The sequence below is a fragment of the Wyeomyia smithii genome, chromosome 3 (assembly GCF_029784165.1).
Source record: "Wyeomyia smithii strain HCP4-BCI-WySm-NY-G18 chromosome 3, ASM2978416v1, whole genome shotgun sequence".
Lineage (NCBI taxonomy): Eukaryota > Metazoa > Arthropoda > Insecta > Diptera > Culicidae > Wyeomyia > Wyeomyia smithii.
In genome coordinates, this window is record NC_073696.1 from 166,744,568 (window position 1) to 166,766,075 (window position 21,508).

At 42.2% G+C, this 21,508-nt stretch overlaps 1 protein-coding gene across 3 annotated transcripts in view; it reads left to right on the forward strand.

Moving 5' to 3' along the window:
- The window catches only part of LOC129732477 (uncharacterized protein CG43427), a 219,100-nt gene extending 198,082 nt beyond the window's left edge, over positions 1-21,018 (forward strand). For 2 of the 3 annotated variants that reach the window (XM_055693385.1, XM_055693387.1), the window contains exons 11-12: positions 20,477-20,631; positions 20,705-21,018. In XM_055693385.1, coding sequence (XP_055549360.1) covers positions 20,477-20,631; positions 20,705-20,892 — 343 coding nt within the window. In that variant the 3' untranslated portion in view covers positions 20,893-21,018. Of the gene's footprint in view, positions 1-20,476; positions 20,632-20,704 lie in introns of those variants that run through there. The other variant, XM_055693388.1, reaches the window with a different exon arrangement.
- Positions 21,019-21,508: the final 490 nt, after the last annotated feature.

A 21,508-nucleotide genomic window follows, 5' to 3' on the forward strand; every position in this document is an offset into this window, starting at 1 on the left:
TTGTCCCAGACCTACTGGATCTAATTGCCTCTAACCTGTTATTTACCGATACAGTAGGACGTTATTTACCGATACAGTAGGACGTCTGACAATCTCGCTTTCTTTTGGGCAGAGAATTATTATAGCTACTGTTTGATGTATTCAGCTGTCATGGTTTTTAGCAGTCGCCGGTTGAGTAGTAATTGGTTGTGACATAGCCGATGGATTCCGCGCTAAAATACGCGCCTCTTCTTCTCTGTATCCTTGGTTCAACAATTTCTTAAACCGTTTCCTGGCTAAACCACACAGGTACTGTCTCTTACGACTTTCGAAGAGGGACGTAGAGATCTCCTCCTCTTCCGTCGTTGCATTACCTTTGGTTTCGCTCACGAAAAGGGCATAGTAAATTTGCCGGGATTTCCGTAGAAACTTTTATTTCCTCGCCGGTCACTATAGAGCAGAATCGCGCCAAATGATCTGGAAATACACAAAAATTTTATCGACCATTTTTTATTTGAATGAAACTTTGCACACGTATGAAATAGGAAATGTGAGTTGCCGGGAAAAAGAACGTAGAAAATACTTTAATTAACCAAATTTATTTAACGAATCAAATGCGCGATGTGCCTCATATGGCGGATTGAACAGAACTGATTTTTTCTTTCGATCTTGCCGGGGGGTCTACCGATTCTCCCACACAGCCTTTCCTGACTCACTTTCGCCTCGGAAGTGACCACGGTTTGACGCAATCACTAGCTGTTGATGTCATTCTTAGTCCTTCTGAGTCTTCATCAAGCTTACGAACTTCGTAGCGATCGTTGGGTAGAACGTTCACTATTTCATATGGCCCAAAGAACTTCGGCTTCACTTTTTGGCCCACACCGAATTGTGTTTTCGGTATAGCCACGATGTCACCCTTCTTAAACGATTGAGCTGGCTTCCTGCGGAGATTGTAGGTCTTCCGGTTCTCTTCCTGCATTTTCTGAATGTTGCTGTGTGCTACCTTCCGTAATTCGTCTCGGCCATGCTCGAAGTCCTTTTGAATCTCCCTTTGCAGCATCTCGTGAAGTATTTCGTCCTCCTTCGTTCGCATTTTCACTCCAGTCAACAGTTGAAAAGGCGTCGTTTGAATTGCTCTTTGCCAATTGTTGTTTAGACACCGTGGGACAAATTTGAACCATTCCTCCGATTTCTCCAACGACAGCTTGGTCAACATCGGTATAATTATACGATGGACACGCTCTACTTGCCCATTCCCACGAGGCACGCCGGTCACGATCAAATGCAGATCGATATTTTCATCTTCGCAATACTTATTATTCGTATGGGATTACCAAAAGTGCCACTAATGATCCGGATCTTCTTTACTGTTTCGTCAGCAATCGTCGTCTTAATCGGAAATAGCCACACGAATTTGGTGAATGCGTCGATGACTGTCAGAATATAGTTGTACGATTTGCGGGTCGACGGCATCGGGCCTAGATGGTCGACATGGAACGTCTCCTTTCGGTATCGGATGCAGTTCACCTTCGGGTTTGCCTCGCTTTCCTTCGCCAACAATACAGGGAACGCAGGTAGCGATGCATCGTTTTATCTTGTCCTCTACGCCCGGTACGAAGTATTCACTCTCGATCCGATCCATCGTCTTCTTCACACCAAAGTGACCTTTTTCGTGAGCGTTACGAATAATGGTCATCTCAATGTACTCTGGCACGTTCAACCTACGAGCTTCGTCTTCTCCCTTGTAGAGCACTCCGTTAGAAATGGAAAATTTCTTGGACGAATCGGTTTGTGTCAACTCAGCAATAATCGCCTTCACCCTATCATCATCGGCCTGTGCAGAGCGAACTTGAGCAGGAACGGAAGCAGAAACGACTAGTACATCGGCGCGGGACTAAGCATCGACATGTCGCATCTTCTCTCCTGAACGATGCTCGAATTCATACTCAAATTCAGCGATATCAACAACCCACCTAGCGACTCTTGCGTTCATCTTACGTTTCATCATCGTATCTTTAAATGCTCTACAGTCCGTCACAATCTTGAACTTGTAGCCCAACAAGTAACATCGAAACTTTTTCAAAGACTCTACCACTGCCAACGTCTCCAATTCATACGAATGGTAGTTCTTCTCAGCTCCAGAAGTCAAGCGACTGTAATAATAACAGGGATGGAACTTGCCGTCGTCTTCTGCTCGTTGCATAAGAATGCCAGCTAACGCAACTTTACAGGCGTCCGTGTGGACTTTAGTCTCCGCTCCAGGACAGAAAATCCGTAAAACAGGATAACTCGTCAGTATTTCCTTAATGCGGTTGAACGCAGCTACCGCATCAGCATCAAAATCAAAACAACTTTCTTTTCTTAACATAACGGAAAGTGGGCGGGCAATGCTAGCAAATGCGGGAATGAACTTCCGGAAATAACTTGCCAGACCGTAGAAGCGCTGTAATTCTTTCACTGCCGTCGGTTGTGGGAATTGTTTCAGCTTCTCGACCTTGACCGGTGCCGGCTCGATGCAGCCATCGTAGATGGTGTATCCCAAATATTCAACACGTCGTTGCAGAAAGGCACACTTTTTCCAGTTAAAATACAACCCTGCTTCTTCTGCCACTTTCAGCACCGTCTTCAGCACTTCAATTCCTTCTTGTTCGTTTTTCGACGGTATAATAACATCGTCCACAAACGCTATCACTTTTCCGTCTTTCACCAAATCTTTCAATACTGCACTTATAAAGCGACCAAACGCATTTCCACTCGTGCATAAACCGAATAGAGCACGTAGGAACTCGTACTGGCCATCGTTGGTAACGAATGATGTATATTTCCTGCTACTTTCTTCAATCGCCACGTGAAAATACGAGTTCTTAAGATCCAGCGTCGTATATACTCGTGCCTCAGATAACTGGTCTATTTGCTCTTCCACATTCGGGGTCGGAAATTTGTCGCGCACTACTTTTTTGTTGATTTGCCGATAGTCGACACACACTCGACGTGTTCCGTCCTTCTTCGGGACCACAACGATAGGACTGGCATATTCACTGGTTGATGGCTGGATTATTCCCTCGTTAAGCCATTCGTCGATCTGCTTCTGCACAACCTCTTTTTCCAAACCAGCCAATCTTCGTGGATTTTCACATACGATTTCATCGTCGGTTAAATTGATTCTTAGTTCGTTCACAGGTCGCACTGAGGTTTCTGGCTTATAGTTCTCAATCAGCTCTAACACCTGCTCACGGTATTTCGGTGGTACCGTTATGTCGTCGTCACTGGTACAGTCCCCGATTCGGCAGACCCATTTAGTATCACTTTGATCTAATTCACACTCTTTCGTGGCAAACTTTTTAACACGAACACCTTCCGAAGTGATTGCATAGTCCACTTTTCCGAGAAAATCCATGCCAATCAGCATTGGAATATCAATAGCTTCACACGGCACTACATAGAAGCAAATCGTATGTTCTTCGTTCTCTACAAACACATTCAACACTGTTTCGCCAATGACAACATTAACACCACCACCGTAGCCGCGCACTTTCATGTTTGATTTTTGCAAACGCGAACCGTTTACAGCCAACCTCGACCACAAGTCCTTGCGAATCAAAGACACCTCACTGCCGGTGTCGATTATACCGGAAATCTCGATGTCATTCACTTTTATTTGCAAACTCGGTTTGCGACTGTTTACACTTTTTAAAACATTCACTTTTGCAGGCTTCTTCTCTTTCTTCTTTGTGTACTCCTTCGAAACATGCCCGAACGCGTTGCAGTTGAAGCATTTTGGCCCGTCGTTTTTCTGCGGGCAATCAGAGGCTACATGCGACGGTTCCCCACAGTTGTAGCAGTGTCGTTTCGTGTCTGTTTTTTCGCTCTCTTTCCTCGGTTCCGGTTTCCTATGTTCCTTTCGCTTCGGACCAAATCATCGGCTCGGGGTTTCTTCGTCGATTTCATTTGCACCTTCTCGAAGTTTAGAAGTTTCTCTTTCAACTGGCTGATGCTCTGGACTACGTAGAGGAGAGATCAGTGGAAATCATCATCGGTAATTCCATCGACCAAGTACTCGCAGATGCTTGCTTCGTCAAGGTCGATTGCCAGAGCGATGCGCTGTATTTCGTATATGTAGTCTCTCGTGCTTTCCGTCGGCTTTTTCTTCCGCGCAGCCAGCTTGCGATGGACGTCGCTCGCTCGGACAAATGGCGCAAATTCCTTAATCAGAGCGTTCTTCAGTTTCGCAAATGACGTCAGGTCACGCTGCGCAAAAACAAATCGTCTGGCAGTGCCCGTCATTTTCTTCCTGCACATAATCATCTTTTACTCGACACTCCAATTCGCCGTTTTCGACATGGTTTCGAATTGCAGCATCCAGTCCTTTATGTCCTGGCCATCTTCAGCGCCGAATGATTCGATGCTGTCTTCGACGTCACGGAATGAATACGGTCGTTGTTCCATCGGCTTAGCACGTGTATTCCTCGGTGTTGATGTGGGTGCGTCGTTCATAGCAGTACGGAAACGCAACGAGTTCCCGTCACTACTACTAGTATCATCGTTGTTGCCATCGTCGTTATGGCGGCTGTCGTCGTTGTTTTGTTTATCACCGTAGTCGTCCTTCTCGTTTTCTCCGTCGTCGTCGATAAAATCACCGTCGTGTTCATCGCCGAAATCCTCCTCTCCATGACGGCTGTCTTGCTCGTCGGTTCCGGCCATCGTCGTTGCATCATGTATTCTCTTCGCCATCGTTTCTTTGTTTCCCGATGAGTCGATTTGACGCCTCTCACATTCTCGTGCCAGCCCGATCTTAGTGAAATTTTCGACACAGCGGTCGGCCATCTTAAATTTTACTGAACTACTTTTCTGCGTTAATTTTTTCACTCAAATCGTAGCTTTCTACGTCTCAAACGGATTTCCAACAACTCCACATCTCGGTTGAGCCCCCATGAAGAAAGGAAAAGTGAGTTGCCGGGAAAAAGAACGTAGAAAATACTTTAATTAACCAAATTTGTTTAACGAATCAAATGCGCGATGTGCCTCATATGGCGGATTGAACAGAACTGATTTTTTCTTTCGATCTTGCCGGGGGGCCTACCGATTCTCCCACACGTATTTGGCTTGGAAAACTGAGCATTTTTCACAGATGGAGAGATTTTTTACACCCATGAGTTATATTCTAAAAGGGCGTATGCCTTTGGCATAGGTTTTATTCGAAGCATTGTAGCCCAGAAACTGTTGGTTGTATAGAAAAACTGTCTGAGAATGAGTTGTAGGGAATTAAAAATGCATCATAAAAAAATTATACACTGTACAAAAAAATTATACACAGTACAAAAAAAAATCAAAATAAACATAAAATTTCAATTAAAAAAAAGAGTTGATTTTTTTAAATAAACTTAAACGCAACTTTAAAAAAAAAGTCCAAGATGGAGAAATGAAATATATTTTTTTATGATAGATTGATTTTGTTATAAAAATTATAATTCAAACATTTAAAAAAAAAAATATTCTGATGATTTTAAAAGATGCAGAAAGTTATTTTAAATCAAAAAGCTCTTGGTAGTTACCATTCTAAAGGCATGGGTTTTCGAGTTATTTCTAATTTAAGCTCGAAAAATTATTAAAATTTAGGAAAATACACGTTTTTCTTAATTTGTTCGTGGTTCTCCAGCAAAAACCATACATTTATTGGAATGCTTGATCAAAAATATTCAATTCATTCTTTGGCAACAAGACGATTAAGCGAACGGTTCTCAAGAAAAGAGCTCTGTGAAATCACACACTATAACAACTTCACCATCTTTCAACTTATTTTTTGCTTCTCTCATGTAAGTCGTCTGTTGAGTTTTTATGTGATCGTTGGTTATCAACTTTTCCAACTTTTCACAAAAATAAGATACAAATTCATCAATTGATTTCACAAGTGTCTTTATATTACATCGATCTGTTGCAATCAACTGTTCGAAAGGTATTTCTCTCACACAACGTTCCTCAAGTTCTTTGAAAATATTGTTTTCAAAATCTAAACGGCTTGGGCAATGTTCACATTTGCGGAGATAACAATATTTAGATCGTGTAGTTGAGCTACATAATAGTTTTTCAAAGTAAAATTTAGAATCATTTTGGAATGAAATTCAGTATTCTCGTGATCAGTACAAACACAAATATTATGAGATCCCGAGCTTCCAAGTAATTTACAATGCTTAGGTTTCAAAGCTCTAAAAGAAGTCAACCCAATATCAGTTTTGCTGATATCTTTAAAATAAACGTAAGCCTCACGAATTAAATTCATTGAGAGTCGCTTTCGCACATGCTGTCGCTTACCATCTTTTCCCACTGAAACGTAGTCCCTTTCCCTGGCATGGCTCTACTGACCTGGTCACTGTCATAAAACTGCAATACCTCGGGAACCAAAGATGCCAGGTGTTTTTGAAAAATGTAAGCAACTACTCGAAAAACCGAAAAAATCTGCTTAAAGTCTGAAAAAAAAATTGTCTGTGCTTTAAGAAAATTGCGTTCGCGCCAGGCAAAAGTCTGCAAAAATTTTCACAGATGTTAAGAAAGTCTGCGCAAATATAAAGAAACTCTGACAAAAATCTGCAGAAACTCTGGGAAAAATATAATTATCTGCGAATCGATAAAAATCCGCTCATCGACTCTAAAAATCTGCGTTTTGAAGACAAATCTGCATATTTCGTACCCCTGCGGTCAATAGACCTAATGGGACCACGATGGGACAGAATTATATCTCACACACACAAATCAATGCAATAGCATAAGCGCGTCTGCGGCCTTATTTAAAATATAGGGCAGCACGAAAAATCTGGGGTGGCATTGTGCAACTCGATTCGAGCGATTTTCGCTATTTTCTAGTACGTCACATACTGCCAGTTTTGCTTTTAGCTCAAAAGGAGCTGTCATTGTCATTTGTACTTGGGCTCATCTAACCCGCAAAGTCGAAAAAAATACGAAAAACGAAACATAACGCCCACCAGCGATCATTTAATTTTGTTCGATTTACTCGAAACGAAATGCGCAATGTCACCCCTGGCTTCTTATTCTTTATTGTCTACCTTTTTGCAAAAACCTGGCGCTTCCGATTTTGCTCTGCACAGACAGTATTATCAAATGCGGGAGAATTTTTCTCGCAAGAAGCATGAAAAACCGCCTTGGAAATGAGCGGGTATATGCAATCCTGTTTGTATCTTTTACAAAAAGAGCACGAATCAAATTTCTGCACTGTTTGTAGAAGACTCGCACAAAACTAGCGCTATATAGGACGCTGATACTCCCGGTGGCTCTTTACGGACATGTAGCATGGACGCTGAAGGAAGCTGATCGACGAGTGCTCGGAATTTTTGAGCGTAAAGTTCTGCGATCGATACTTGGCGGTAAATTGGAAGGTGGAGTGTGGCGCAAACGCATGAATCAGGAGTTGTACCAGGTATACAAACATGCTGATATAGTGAAGGTAATACAGCGGGGCAGGCTTCAGTGGGCTGGACACGTAGCCAGGATGCCTGACGAGAGAGCCGCCAAAACTATCTTCAGTAGAGAACCAGGAAGAGGCCGTCGACTCCGTGGTAGGCCTCGCACGCGGTGGAAGAAGATGCACGATCTGCTGGTGTACGGGGAGACTGGAGAACGGCTGCCCAAGACAGAAGAAGCTGGACATCTCTAATTCGTTCGGCCCTAGACCGGTGAACGGTCCGTTAGCCAAAAAAGTAAAGTAAAGTAAGTTGTAGAAGACTTTAACGCGATGGATCGTATCCGCGCACTTCTACAAGTATTTTTCGTTGGAAAATTTATAGCAATCAACAATATTTTCCGATTTTATAGTTTCCCTTTAGTATCGAAAGATATCGGGGCGAAAGTATCGATCCAGCTTGATATAGGCGTCGCCTGCATCGATGAAAAATAATGATATTTTGGCCCCAAGGTATCGATACCGCAAGTATCGATACGATATCGGCCCATGCTAAGCCAATATTCCACTAACCTCTGATATGGACCGAGCCTGTTTCACAATGTATTTCGTTGTTTCAAACTTTTCTGTTACCGTTTGTTGGTTCCAAGATTTCGGTAGAACCGAAAGTATTCTTACTTTATCTTCCCTCGAGCATTCGGGCGCAGTAAATTTTTCTTTTAACTGCAAAATCATCTCGTCGAAGTCTCTCGCTTTACGTTTCAATAAAATCCAGGTCTTTTTCAGCATCAAAATCGAAAATGTTTTTTCTTATACCGTCAGTAATGTTCAGATACTTTTTTTTAGGATATTTTCCCTGATTGAGCTTTGCCAGTGATATCGGTGAAACGTTGATTCCAGCTAGGCCTTTGTTAAATAACTCAATTTTCTCTGTTATGGAGTATTCTTTTTGAATTCTTTCTTGAGAATATGATGATACGATTGATGGTATCTCCACCAATTTGTTACAGATGCAGATGGTTGCAACTCCGTCGGTAGAATGTTTCTTCCACATCCTGATGTTGATGGTTCCATGAATGAATTGTGTGGATGCTCTTTGAGATTAAATTCATCTTTCACTTCGATACAATATAATCTACACGAATCCCAAATCGATAAAGACGTTTTAAAATGAGCTTGACAGTTCAATATTTTTAATTTTGCAATAACGTTTTTGTTTAATTTACGTAAGCTTGATGAGCATCGATGATCAGGAAAGGGTTTACAGCACTTGTGTTTGGTGTATTCCATTTTCACTTTATTCATCTTCACAAAATGCAAACTGTTACTAACACTTCCAAAGAAGTGCAATCGTATTTATATACGAAAACAAATATAATAGGATATTGGTAGCGTACTTTACACGTAGGTAGTGTTGCAGGACAAACATATTTTTTTATAAAACATTCGGCAAAGGGGAACGTGTAGGTAGGTTAAGGTACAGCGCTAGAGTTATTTATTCCAATGAACGTATGGTTTTTGCTGGAGAACCACGGACAAATTGAGAAAAACGTATATTTTCCTAAATTTTAATAATTTTTCGAGCTTAAATTAGAAATAACTCGAAAACCAATGCCTTTAAAATGTTAACTACCAAGAGCTTTTCGATTTAAAAGAACTCTCTGCATCTTTTAAAATCATCAGAATAAAAATTTTTGAAAATTGTTTGATCTATAATTTTTATAAAAAAATCAATCTACCATAAAAAAAATATTTTTCATTTCTCCGTCCTGGACTTTTTTTTTAAAGTTGCGTTTTAACGTCAAGTTTATTTAAAAAAAAAGAAAAAAAAATCAACTTTTTTTAAATTTAATGTTTATTTTTAATTTTTTTTGGTCAAACAATTTTTTTTTTGTACAGTGTATAATTTTTTAATAATGCATTTTTAATTCTCACAGCTCATTCTCAGACAGTTTTTCTGTACAACCAACGTTTTCTGGACTACAATGCTTCGAATAAAACCTATGCCAAAAGACATACGCCCTTTTAGAATGTAACTCATGGGTGTAAAAAATATCTCCATCTGTGAAAAATGCTTAGTTTGCTAAGCCAAATACGTGTGTAAAGTTTCATTCAAATCAAAAATGGTCGATGTTCGACCGTCGGTCATTTGGCGCGATTTGTCTCTTATAGAGTGCGATGCCGTCAGCTCAACCTCCTCGATCCACTCGCCGTAGACCTCAAGTGTGATGTCTTCCGCAAATCCAACGATCACAATCCCTTTGGGAAGCTTTAGTTTCAGCACTTCATCGTACATGATATTCCACAGTACGTAGCCCAGGATGGAACCATGTGAAACTCCTGCGGTAATTGGGACACATTTTTGACCCTCGTCTGTGCTGTAAACTAGCACACGATTCTGGAAATAATTTTTCAGAGTTTTGTACAAGGACACCGAAATGTCTAGTTTCCGAAGCGAGTGGGCTATGGGATCCATGCTAACACTTACTTACTTTACTTACTTTTAAGGTGACAGACCGATTAGCGATCCAGTGCCGAATCCAGAATACGTCGCCATGTCCCTCGGTCTTGGGCTGCTATCCTCCAATCGCCCCTAACACCTATTTCGCGTGCATCCTCGTCGACAGCACACATCCAACGAGTGCGGGGTCTACCTCGAAGTCGACGACCTCTATCGGGATTCCTGCTGAATATAGCCTTCGCTTGACGCTCGTCCGGCACTCTCGCTACATGCCCAGCCCACTGAAGGCTGCCGTGTTTTATCCGCTTGACTATATCCCTCGATTTGTATGCCTGGTACGCTTCATGGCTCATGCGTCTGCGCCGAACACCATTTTCTAGTTTGCCGCCAAGGATTGAACGCAAAATCCTACGCTCAAAAACACCAAGAGCTCGCCGATCAGCCTCTTTCAGCGTCCATAATTCATGGCCGTAGAGAGCCACCGGAAGAATCAGTGTTTTATAGAGTGCAAGTTTAGTACGGATTTGCAGACTGCGGGACCTTAGCTGGTTACGTAGTCCGTAAAAGGCCCTGTTTGCGGCTGCTATCCGTCTCTTTATCTCGTTGTCACATGTCACTAATGTTCCCAGGTAAATAAATTCGTCGACTACTTCAAATGTTTCCCCATCTAGCACCACCGCAGCACCAACCTCCGACGGACTACCACGCACTCTGCCAGCCACCATGTATTTTGTTTGGCAGAGTTTATGACAAGCCCTAATCTCGCAGCTTCCATCCTGAGAGGTCCGAAGGCCTCTTCCACAGCTCTACGGTTGATACCAATGATGTCGATATCGTCCGCAAAACCGAGAAGCATGTGCGACTTCGTAATGATGGTGCCGCTTCTCTGCACACCAGCCCTCCGTATAGCACCTTCCAATGCGATGTTGAACATTAAGTTCGACAGCCCGTCACCCTGCTTCAAACCATCTAACGTCACGAACGAGTCCGATATCTCACCGGCTATCCTGACGCTTGATGTAGAACCTTCAAGGGTGGCACGTATCAGCCTAATCAGCTTTTTTGGGAAGCCATGTTCAATCATAATCTGCCATAACTCATTTCTCTTGACTGAATCGTACGCTGCCCTGAAGTCTATGAACAGATGGTGCGTCTGCAAGTTGTATTCTCGAAATTTATCGAGAATTTGTCGCAAGGTAAACATTTGGTCCGTCGTGGAGCGTTCCCCTCGAAAACCGTATTGGTACTCGCCAACAAAGGTCTCCTGCAACAGCCTCAGTCTGTGGAACAGGATGCGGGAGAGAATTTTGTATACGGTATTGAGAAGAGTTATGCCCCGATAATTACTACAGTCCAGGCGATGGCCTTTTTTGTAGATCGGGCATATGAGACCCTCCAACCAGTCCGAGGGCAATTCTTCATCAGACCACACTCTCAGCATGATCCGATGGATGGCACGATACAGCTGTTCGCTCCCGACTTTGAAGAGTTCGGCGAGAATGTCGTCCTTCCCGGCTGCCTTGCAGTTTCTCAGCTCTTTCACTGCTTTCTTCGTCTCTTCCATGGATGGTGGATCCACAGCTTGACCATCATTCTCAATAGTCATCCTGCTCCTTTCGACTCCACTGTTTCCCTCACCGTTCAACAGCACACTGAAGTGTTCCTTCCAACTCCTGGACACCTCTGTTTTATCGGTTATCAGGTTCCTCTCCCTATCGTTGCACATGACAGGGGCTGACACGTTTCGATTCCTGATTCCGTTGACCTTCTTGTAGAAGCTCCTCGCATCGTGCCTGGAGAAGCAACCTTCCGCCTCCGCAAGAATACGATCCCAATGCTGTCGTTTCTTCCGGCGGTAGAGTCTCTTTTCAGCGGCTCTTGCATCTCGATATCTACCCATGCTCTGACGAGTCACAGCCGTGGCCAACATGTGACCCCTGGCGCGGTTCTTCTCTTCCGTCACTCGCTGGCACTCAGCGTCAAACCACTCATTGGGCGCAGCTGCCGCAGTTGTACCCAACACTTCTCGCGCTGTAGTGCTGATCGAACTGTGGATGTGCCTCCACTGTTCATTCAGGTTCCCTTCAGCTCTTTCCTCAATCCGTTCATTAACTTTCTGCGAGTACTCTGCAGCCACTCATTCAGTTGATAGCCGCTGGATGTTCAACTGCATCCTCCTCGTTGCCTTGGATTTCAGCACGTTGGACAGCTGGGCGCCGATTTTGGCTACTACGAGATAGTGATCCGAGTCAACGTTCGTTCCTCTGAACGACCTCACGTCTGTAACGTCTGAAAAGTGCCGTCCATCAATCAGAACGTGGTCAATTTGAGAGCAAAGCTCTCCATTCGGGTGCATCCAGGTGTGCTTACGTATGTTCCGGCGTGCAAAATAAGTGCTACAGATAGCCATCCCAGTTACGGGGCGGAAGAAGTCTTCCTGCCCGCCCTGTGCATTTGCATCTCCGATGACAATCTTTATATCGTGTCCTGGGCACTCATTGTATGTCTTTTCCAGGAGCTCATAGAACTCCTCCTTTTCGTCATCGGGTTTCTAGTTGGTCGGTGCGTACACGTTTATTAGGCTGTAGTTGAAGAATTTGCCCTTAATTCTCAACACGCATAGACGGTCACTGATCGGCCTCCATCTAATGACACGCTTCATCTGTTTTCCCATTAGCACGAAACCGACTCCTCTTTCTGCTTTCACGCCGCCGCTATAGTAGATGTGGTACTTAAATGAAGTGTCCGCAATAGGATCTACTGCTCGGAATTCGCGTTCTCCCGATTTCGGCCACCGCACCTCTTGGATAGCTGCAACCTCCACATTCACCTTTCGCAGCTCTCTAGCCAGGATCCTTGCGCGTGCCGGTTCGAGTACCCAAGCAGCACTTGCAACATGTTTTCAAATGAGACTACTCAATATTTGTTGTTTTAAAGCTTTTTTAACGGTGCGAGAAACTTTTCCGGTTACTCTAAAGAAATTTAAAAGTCTTGAGCAACATTTTGTTATTTACGTGTATCATTCTCATAACTGAACACTAGAAATTGCTCAACAGTTTTCTGCGATCTATTTCCAACTGCATATTTCATGATGCTTTTAAATAATGATAATGTCACATGATGTTGCATATTATTTTGTTTCACAAATGTTTTCTTCTTACGAAAGCAAACTAGTGATGAAAATGTATAGCAACATCTTGTTAAAGCATATATTTGCTAAAATTACCACACAGTAAACAGCCATCTTCAATATAAATGAATGATAAATGATTATTGTTAGAAATATGGTTTTGTTATTTCATATTTCGCACCATTAACACTGCATATCCACTGATCAAGGTTTTCTGAACTCTCGTTTCCCAAAACATTGTCTATAATTTGGCGAGTTTGAATCATAAAATTTCTTTTACAAAACTTTATAAAAGGCGCGTGAATAATTACGAAGCAAAAACATTTTTTGCACGGTAAATTTTGAATCGCAGGTAGAATTACTACCAATCAGAAGCGTAAGTAGAGAAAAAATTCGATATATTTGAGGTTTTTTATAATGTATGTAGTTATATGAATTTTCGCGACACCACCACCCAAGAGTAATGAGAGTAAAGGTAAACAAACTAAATTTTGTTTCTCCTCTCTTTCCTTCCTATACTGCAGCGACTATCGATGCAGATGATGATTTCACATTACACTGCTTGTTGCATATAGGCTCCACCTCTTGTGCTTTTTCGGTTATTTACAAGTTGAATAAAAGTAACGGATGCGAATTATTACAATCTTTGAATGCTGCATTGAGAGTTGCATTTGCTTAATTGCAACGATGTGTGCTGCTTGGGTAGAGTCCTACATTCCAAGTACCGAGTTTCCAATAATCGTTGTCCTTTTTCGTTCGCCTAGGTCCATGCCGATTATTCCGTTCCGTATTTATATCTGGATTGTTCGTAGTATTTAATATTCAGTATGCTGCCTCACTAGGGCTGCGATACCTAGTCTCGCGACGGGGCTGCCGTCTTTGATATAGCTGGCGAGACACCGCGTTTCATGATTCAGCCGCCCGCTCCGGATCAGACGCTGTTGTACGCCGCCCCTAACATGGGGAACAGCCGCGTACGTTCCCCCTTCCCAGTCAGCATACGACCAAAGTTTCCACCGGGGTTGGTTACCCGATCTCCGCTAAGGTTACTCGTATCCCGGTCGGCACCACGCGGAGGTTGGGAAAGAAGTTGCTGGACAGAGGTGAATGGCCACAACAAGATCTCAAGTGACACGTGTCCAACCATTCGCCAGCTCCCAGCTAACCCTATTGAACGCATTTTTCAAGTCCAACGTGACGATTGCGCAATAGCGAATGCCCCATCTTTTACGCTGAAGTGCTACCTCTGCTGTTTTGGTGACGGACAGAATAGCATCCACCGTAGACTTGCCTTTTCGGAAGCCGAACTGGTTACTCGACAGACCGTTTGCACTTTTAGTGTACCTAACCAGTCTATTGAAAATAACCTTCTCGAGCACCTTACCCGCCGTATCGAGCAGACATAATGGCCTTACGCAAATCCAACGATCACAACCCCTTGGGGAAGCTTTAGTTTCAGTACTTCATCGTACATGATATTGCACAGTACGGGGCCCAGGATGGAACCTTGTGAAACATTTTTGACCCTCGTCTGTGCTGTAAACTAGCACACGATTCTGGAAATAATTTTTCAGAATTTTGTACAAAGACACCGAAATGTCTAGTTTCCGAAGCGAGTGGGCTATGGGATCCCAGCTTACACTTACTTACTTTACTTACTTTTAAGGCGACAGACCGATTAGCGATCCAGTGCCGAATCCAGAATACGTCGCCATGTCCCCCGGTCTTGGGCTGCTATCCTCCAATCGCCCCTAACACCTATTTCGCGTGCATCCTCGTCGACAGCACACATCCAACGAGTGCGGGGTCTACCTCGAAGTCGACGACCTCTATCGGGATTCCTGCTGAATATAGCCTTCGCTTGACGCTCGTCCGGCATTCTCGCTACATGCCCAGCCCACTGAAGCCTGCCGTGTTTTATTCGCTTGACTATATCCGCCGATTTGTATGCCTGGTACACTTCATGGTTCATGCGTCTGCGCCGAACACCATTTTCTAGTTTGCCGCCAAGGATTGAACGCAAAATCCTACGTTCAAAAACACCAAAAGCTCACCGATCAGCCTCTTTCAGTGTCCATGATTCATGGCCGTAGAGAGCCACCGGAAGAATCAGTGTTTTATAGAGTGCAAGTTTAGTACGGATTTGCAGACTGCGGGACCTTAGCTGGTTACGTAGTCCGTAAAAGGCCCTGTTTGCGGCTGCTATCCGTCTCTTTATCTCGTTGTCACATGTCACTAATGTTCCCAGGTAAATAAATTCGTCGACTACTTCAAATGTTTAAGTGCTACCTCTACTGTTTTGGTGACGGACAGAATAGCATCCACCGTAGACTTGCCTTTTCGGAAGCCGAACTGGTTACTCGACAGACCGTTTGCACTTTTAGTGTACCTAACCAGTCTATTGAGAATAACCTCTCGAGCACCTTACCCGCCGTATCGAGCAGACATATCGGTCTGTATGCCGACGGGTCACCAGGTGGTTTCCCTGTCTTCGGCAATAAGACCAGCTGCTGTCGCTTCCATCTCTCTGGGAATACACAGTCATCCAGGCACTTCTGCATGACTTCCCGAAACAGCCTCTTTGATGGCCTTCTTCACAGTCAGATTCGGAATCCCATCCAAACCCGATGCCTTGCTCACCTTCAGGGAGTTGGCGATCACGATGAGTTTCTCATTCGTAACCATTTCCGCTTCCTCTGTCTCGGCACGACTAACGTCGTCACTCATATATTGGGTGTTCTCTCTGGTCTGAGTTTGAGATACTGGAACGTCGGTGAAGTGACTCGCCAGCCAGAGGCCAAGGATTTGGCACGTGGCGTGGAATGAGTCTATTGCTCTCTTAAGCGCCGTTCTTGCGGAACTGAATGCCACTCAACGATCTTCCTTTTCTTCGTCGGTTCGCGCACGTTGAGTCCTTCTTCTCGCTTGAAGATACGCTCTGCGGAGGTCCGCTATCGCGTCAGTCCACCAGTAGACTAGGCCTTCCATGCCTAAGCTGGCGGTTCCTAGGCATGGTGGCGTCACACGCCCGCGAAAGTATGGCAACAAGTTGATCAGCGTTCAGACGACGAATTCTGTTCGCCTCGTGTTCTCGTCTAATTGCTTATGCGGTCTCGTTTTACGGTCTACACTATAAGAGATGGTCGCTATGATTGTAGCGATCGTCTACCTCCCAGTTCGTGATCAATCCTGAACTACAGAGCGTCACATCGATGATCGACTCCGCGCCGTTTCTACTGAAGGTGCTCTTCATGTCGACGTTGGCCAGATCTATGTTGAGCTTTGCCAGAGCTTCCAACAAGATCCGGCCTCTCTGGTTCGTGCGTCGACTTCCCCACTCAGTTGCTCATGCGTGTCCACCACATGTCCGACATCGACTCAGTGACTGCTTGGTATAGCAGTTGCTGAGCCGCGAAGCAGTGGTTCAAATTTAGCTGTGTCACTCTCACGCCCGTGGCTTGCTAGTCGGCTTACCGGCCGTGTACCTCGGGCCTCCCATTATGTGCATTATTTTCTCCATGACTGTAAATTTTTTTTATAGTGTATTTATTGTTTTCGCCACCTTAAAAACACTTACACGCGCAAAAAACTTTCGGAATCACCGACACAGGAATATTCCAGTTATATCTCCGTTTCTCTTTTTAAAAGAGTGTCTGCATCGTAATGGCGTAACCTAACAGCTTACAACAATTAAAATCAGAGCGCAAATATGGAAAATTAGCCAACACTTTACACTTGCAGTTTATTATTTTCGCCATCACTGTATATATTATTTTATGATTTATTTTGTAGTAACAAGACAAACCAACAATAGATCTGTTTTCTAATCTCTAACGAAAACTGATTGCAAGAAGTAAATGGCAAAAATGATATGGTTTCCTCTGTTAACCACGCTATTGCAAGAATAATTGACAATTTAACACCTGATTATATCCAGTAGGGTTTTAATGAAAATTGATTGTTTCAATTTCGATAAAGTATAAAGTAAGTTGTTCAATTCCCATCGTTGCGAACATAGATCAACAAAAATTAATTACAAAAGGTAGAAATTGTATATGATGGGATCCTTTCATTAAGTGTTCAATAATCTAATAGTAAACGAGACGAAACGGTGATATCACTACTTACGAACTGATTAGCAACGTTTTATTTATCTACTAGCTGACCCGGCATACTTCGTCTCGCATATTTTTGTGTTTAATTTAATAATTTTGAACATTCCAAATTCATTGAATCCTTGCGATATGTTTATATCGTTTGAAATGATTGATTTTATCGGAATCACAACATCCTCGACTTTTGGCTTTTGTAATCACCTCTATTCCGAAAATACTCATATTGGGTGGTATTCAGTTATTTTCGTTGGTTTCCACAAACTGAAAATGGTCATCTTCGAATTTAAAATGGTGTCCATGGTCAATGCTTAGCTTCTATACATTATTTCGATTACAGAAATATCCATATATAGTAGTATTCGGTTATTTTCGGCTGTTTTTCAGAAATTGCCATCTTACAATTCGAAATGTTGTCTGAGGTCAATTTTTAGCTCCTTGCATCGTTCTGGTTCCGGTGATACTCATATTGGGTGGTATTTAGCCACTTTAGGCTATTTTTCTTGGATTTCAAAATGGCATTTGGAGACAATTTCTGGCCTCTGACCGTCCTTCTGGTTAAAGAAACACCCATATTGGGTAGTTGGTCATTTTCGGCTGTTTTCTAGACACCGGAAGTCGTCATCTTACAATTCAAAATGTTGTCTGAGGTCGATTTGTGGCTTCAGTGCATCATAACATATCCGGAAATACCCATATTGGGTGGTATTTGATCATTTGCCGCTGTTTTTCAGAAATCGGAAGTCGCCATCTTGGATTCCAAAATGGCATTTGGAGACAATTTCTGGCCTCTGAGCGTCATTCTGGTTAAAGAAACACTCATATTGGGTGGTATTTGGTCATTTTAGGCTGTTTCCCAGACACCTGAAGTCGCCATCTTACAATTCAAAATGTTGTCTGAAGTAGATTTGTGGCTTCAGTGCATCATCACGATTTCGGAAATACCCTTATTGGATGGTATTCGGTCATTTTCCACTGTTTTCAAGAAACCGGAAGTCGCCATCTTGGATTTTAAAATGGTATTTGGAGACGTTTTTGGGATAGAAACCGGAGATTTCCATCTTAGTTTCATTTGTATGAGTCCTCTCTCCCAGAAGATGGAGGGGTACCGAACACCATGAAAATATTTCTTGCTCTCAAAAAACACAACATATCCAATTTGGTTCCATTTACTTGATTATTTTTTCGAGATTATAAGAAATTTGGATTTTATTTGTGTGGAACCTCTCCCTTTTAGAGGAAGGTGTGTCGAAACATTATGGACATGTTGGTTACCCCTTAAAACATTCACCTACCAAATTTGGTTCCGTTCATTTGGTTAGTTCTCGAGATGTGCAGAAATTTGTGTTTCATTTGTTTGAAACCCCTTCCTCACAGAAGAGGGAGGGGTGTCGAACCATTATGGACATATTTGTTACCTCTAAAAACATTCACATGCCGAATTTGGTTGTATTTGCTTTATTGGTTCTCGAGCTGTGCGAAATTTGTGTTTCATTTGTATGGGAACCCTCCCTTATAGAAGTGGGAGGGGTGTTAAAGCATTATGGGCATATTTGTTATCCCTAAAAACATTCACCTGCCGAATTTGGTTCCATTTACTTTAATTCTCGAGATGCGCAGAAATTTGTGTTTCATTTGTATGGTGGGGTCCCTTCCAGAAGAGGGAGGGGTGTCGAACCAATATGGACATATTTTTTACCCATAGAGATATCGATATCCCAAATTTGGTTCCATTTGCTTGGTTAGTTTTCGAGATGTGAAGGAATTTGTTTTTTTATTTGTATGGGACCCCTCCCTTCCAGAAGGAGAAGATGTCTCGAACTATCTTAGTCACTTTTCTCGATCCCTAAAACCCCCATATTTAAACAATTTCACGCCAAACGGTTTAGTACCTTCCGAGCCTATATGGATCAGACAGATAAAGCTGCATTTTTACATGTTTAGATTGCTTATTATCGTGTGAATAAGGAACAATGGGATTTAATCGCCGCATGGAGGAATAACTCGGGTGAAAACCTGGCCAAAAATATTTACGTTCAAAGCTCAGTTAAACGCTTGTTTTCTACAATGTCAAAAATACATCGACCTTTTAAGGCTGGTTCGAGTATAGTATCAAAGAGTAACTCCAATACATAGCCTAATGTGTCTCCATTAGTGTTAGTGAGCAGAAGAAGTAATACACTCGAATAACTTGTGTTCGCAAAATGGGCAGCGAAACAAATCGAAGAATTTACCAGAAAAATGATGTGGCAAAATATCTTCACTTTGTATTTTTAATTTAATGCTTACTGATTATATGATGCCTTGGAGAACCAACGTAGGTTGGAAAAAGCCTTTTGTACGAAGTGTTATTTACCCGGATTATTAATTCTGTGCATCTAGTTTATTTCAAGTTAACTTAAATTAGTGGAAATTTACTCACTAAACTAATCTCATTTAATAATTGTTGAGATGAAACTCTGTTTGGAGCATGAGACAGGCACCATCAGGTATTTTATTTTTTTCCATTTCCCATGTATGCGTGAACACTTTACGTTGAAATTTATCAAAAACAACATTTTTCAAGCGGGTCGCAAATGTCAATCCGAACGCTTCCGGATGAGATATTAGCAAGGAAGTGTTCGTGACCTGCCAGTTGGTCTCGAGGTACGATGCTGGCCTAACAAGCCGTCGTAGGTTCGAGTCTCGGTTCGGGAGAGACTGTTACTGTCAGTAGGATCGTAGCGCTGGCCCCGCAATTGTCTTGTATATCAAACAGTTGGCTGCGAAGTCTGTGTATAATAAACAGAAGGTCAAATTCCTAATCGGAATGTAGCACCAGGGCTTTGCTTTGCTTTGTGTTCGTGATGATATGAACTTCCATTCCCTCGAAGATTATATGATCGAATTCCGCGAGATTTGATAACTTTTTTAATATTGGAAACGCTCGAAAATTCATAAAAATCACTAATTTCGGAAACTTCTTGACAATGATTATAATTTTGTATTTCGGAATTTCTATCAACTGGTTTATTGGTATTGAACGTAAAGAACTCATTTGCTGCAAAATTTTGATCAATTTTTGACGCCTGGCACAAGTTGTTACTATAAATGGCTCGATTCCCAAAAAAAATGCTTGAAAATTTGTCAATGTTTACACCGCTTCCAGGATATGTAAATACCGTTTAACGTTAATCGAGTGATGGCATTTCGTAAAGCATTTATTTAAGCTGCAAAAAAAAAGTATAGCGGCACCAAGAAGCTTAAAAAAACTTTTTTCTGATTTTCGCACAGGTTTTATACGAGAATGTTTTCTTTTAAATAACTTCTTTATGATAATTTGCTTTCATCAATTTTCTGAATGATTCGCTAATAGTAATTTCTGATACATGCTTTATTTTTAGGCAATCTGAGTTACCCACTTTTCAACGTAGACCCGATAGTAGTGTTGTTACTCGAAATAGTAATGTGCGAGGCTCCCAAGATCCCCTGGAGAATGACGAAAAAGTTCTCAGTGTTAGCGGAAAGAAGAAATGTTCCCATTGCAATAATGAACTAGGTAAATTAATTTGTAAATTAGTGCGCTTCGTGCATTTATCACTATTGTGTTTCAATAATTGAATTAATTCCAGGGCGAGGAGCAGCAATGGTCATCGAAAGTCTTGGATTGTTGTATCACATCGAATGCTTCAAATGTTGCGTATGTCATACACGACTTGGCGATGGATTTAAAGGTACAGATGTCCGGGTGCGCAAATATAGGCTGCACTGCCAGAATTGTTTTTCAAGTGAAGATGGTATTAAGTTTAGTTGTGTGTAGAATTGTTGTCGTAACGAAGAGTATTGATTATTTGTACATATGAATTAAAGTGAATTTTTCGCTGTTGTTATTTCTTTGACGTATGAAATTTTATTTATAAAAATAAATACGTGATTATAACTATTACATTGCCGGATGTTCACCTCATTTAGCTTCTTGTTATAATTGGCGTCCCTTTGATTGTGATGATTGTGACTTTGATGGTATAACGTATAAGAGGAGGCAGCTGACATAATAACAGTCTGCATATATCACATAGGTTGATAATCTTGTACAACGTTGAAAAAGAGACAGACTACTTGGACTCACTCACTTTTTTCAGAGATGGCTGACCCGATTTCCACAAAATTAGTGTCAAATATCAAGTCTAGCTGCCTCATTACACCCTATTGAATTTTACTTCAATCGAACTATAACTTCGTCTGTAATGTACCGAAATGTGAAAATCACGAAACTTCATTATCTCAGAAACTACAAAAGCGATTTGATCAATATTATTATCAGATGAGCGGGCCAATTAAGGGTTAACTGATGAATTATGATTGAACACGTGGTTTCAAATTTTAGCTGCCCTATACGTTCCCATTTTATTTGATTACAATCGAACTTAAGCAAC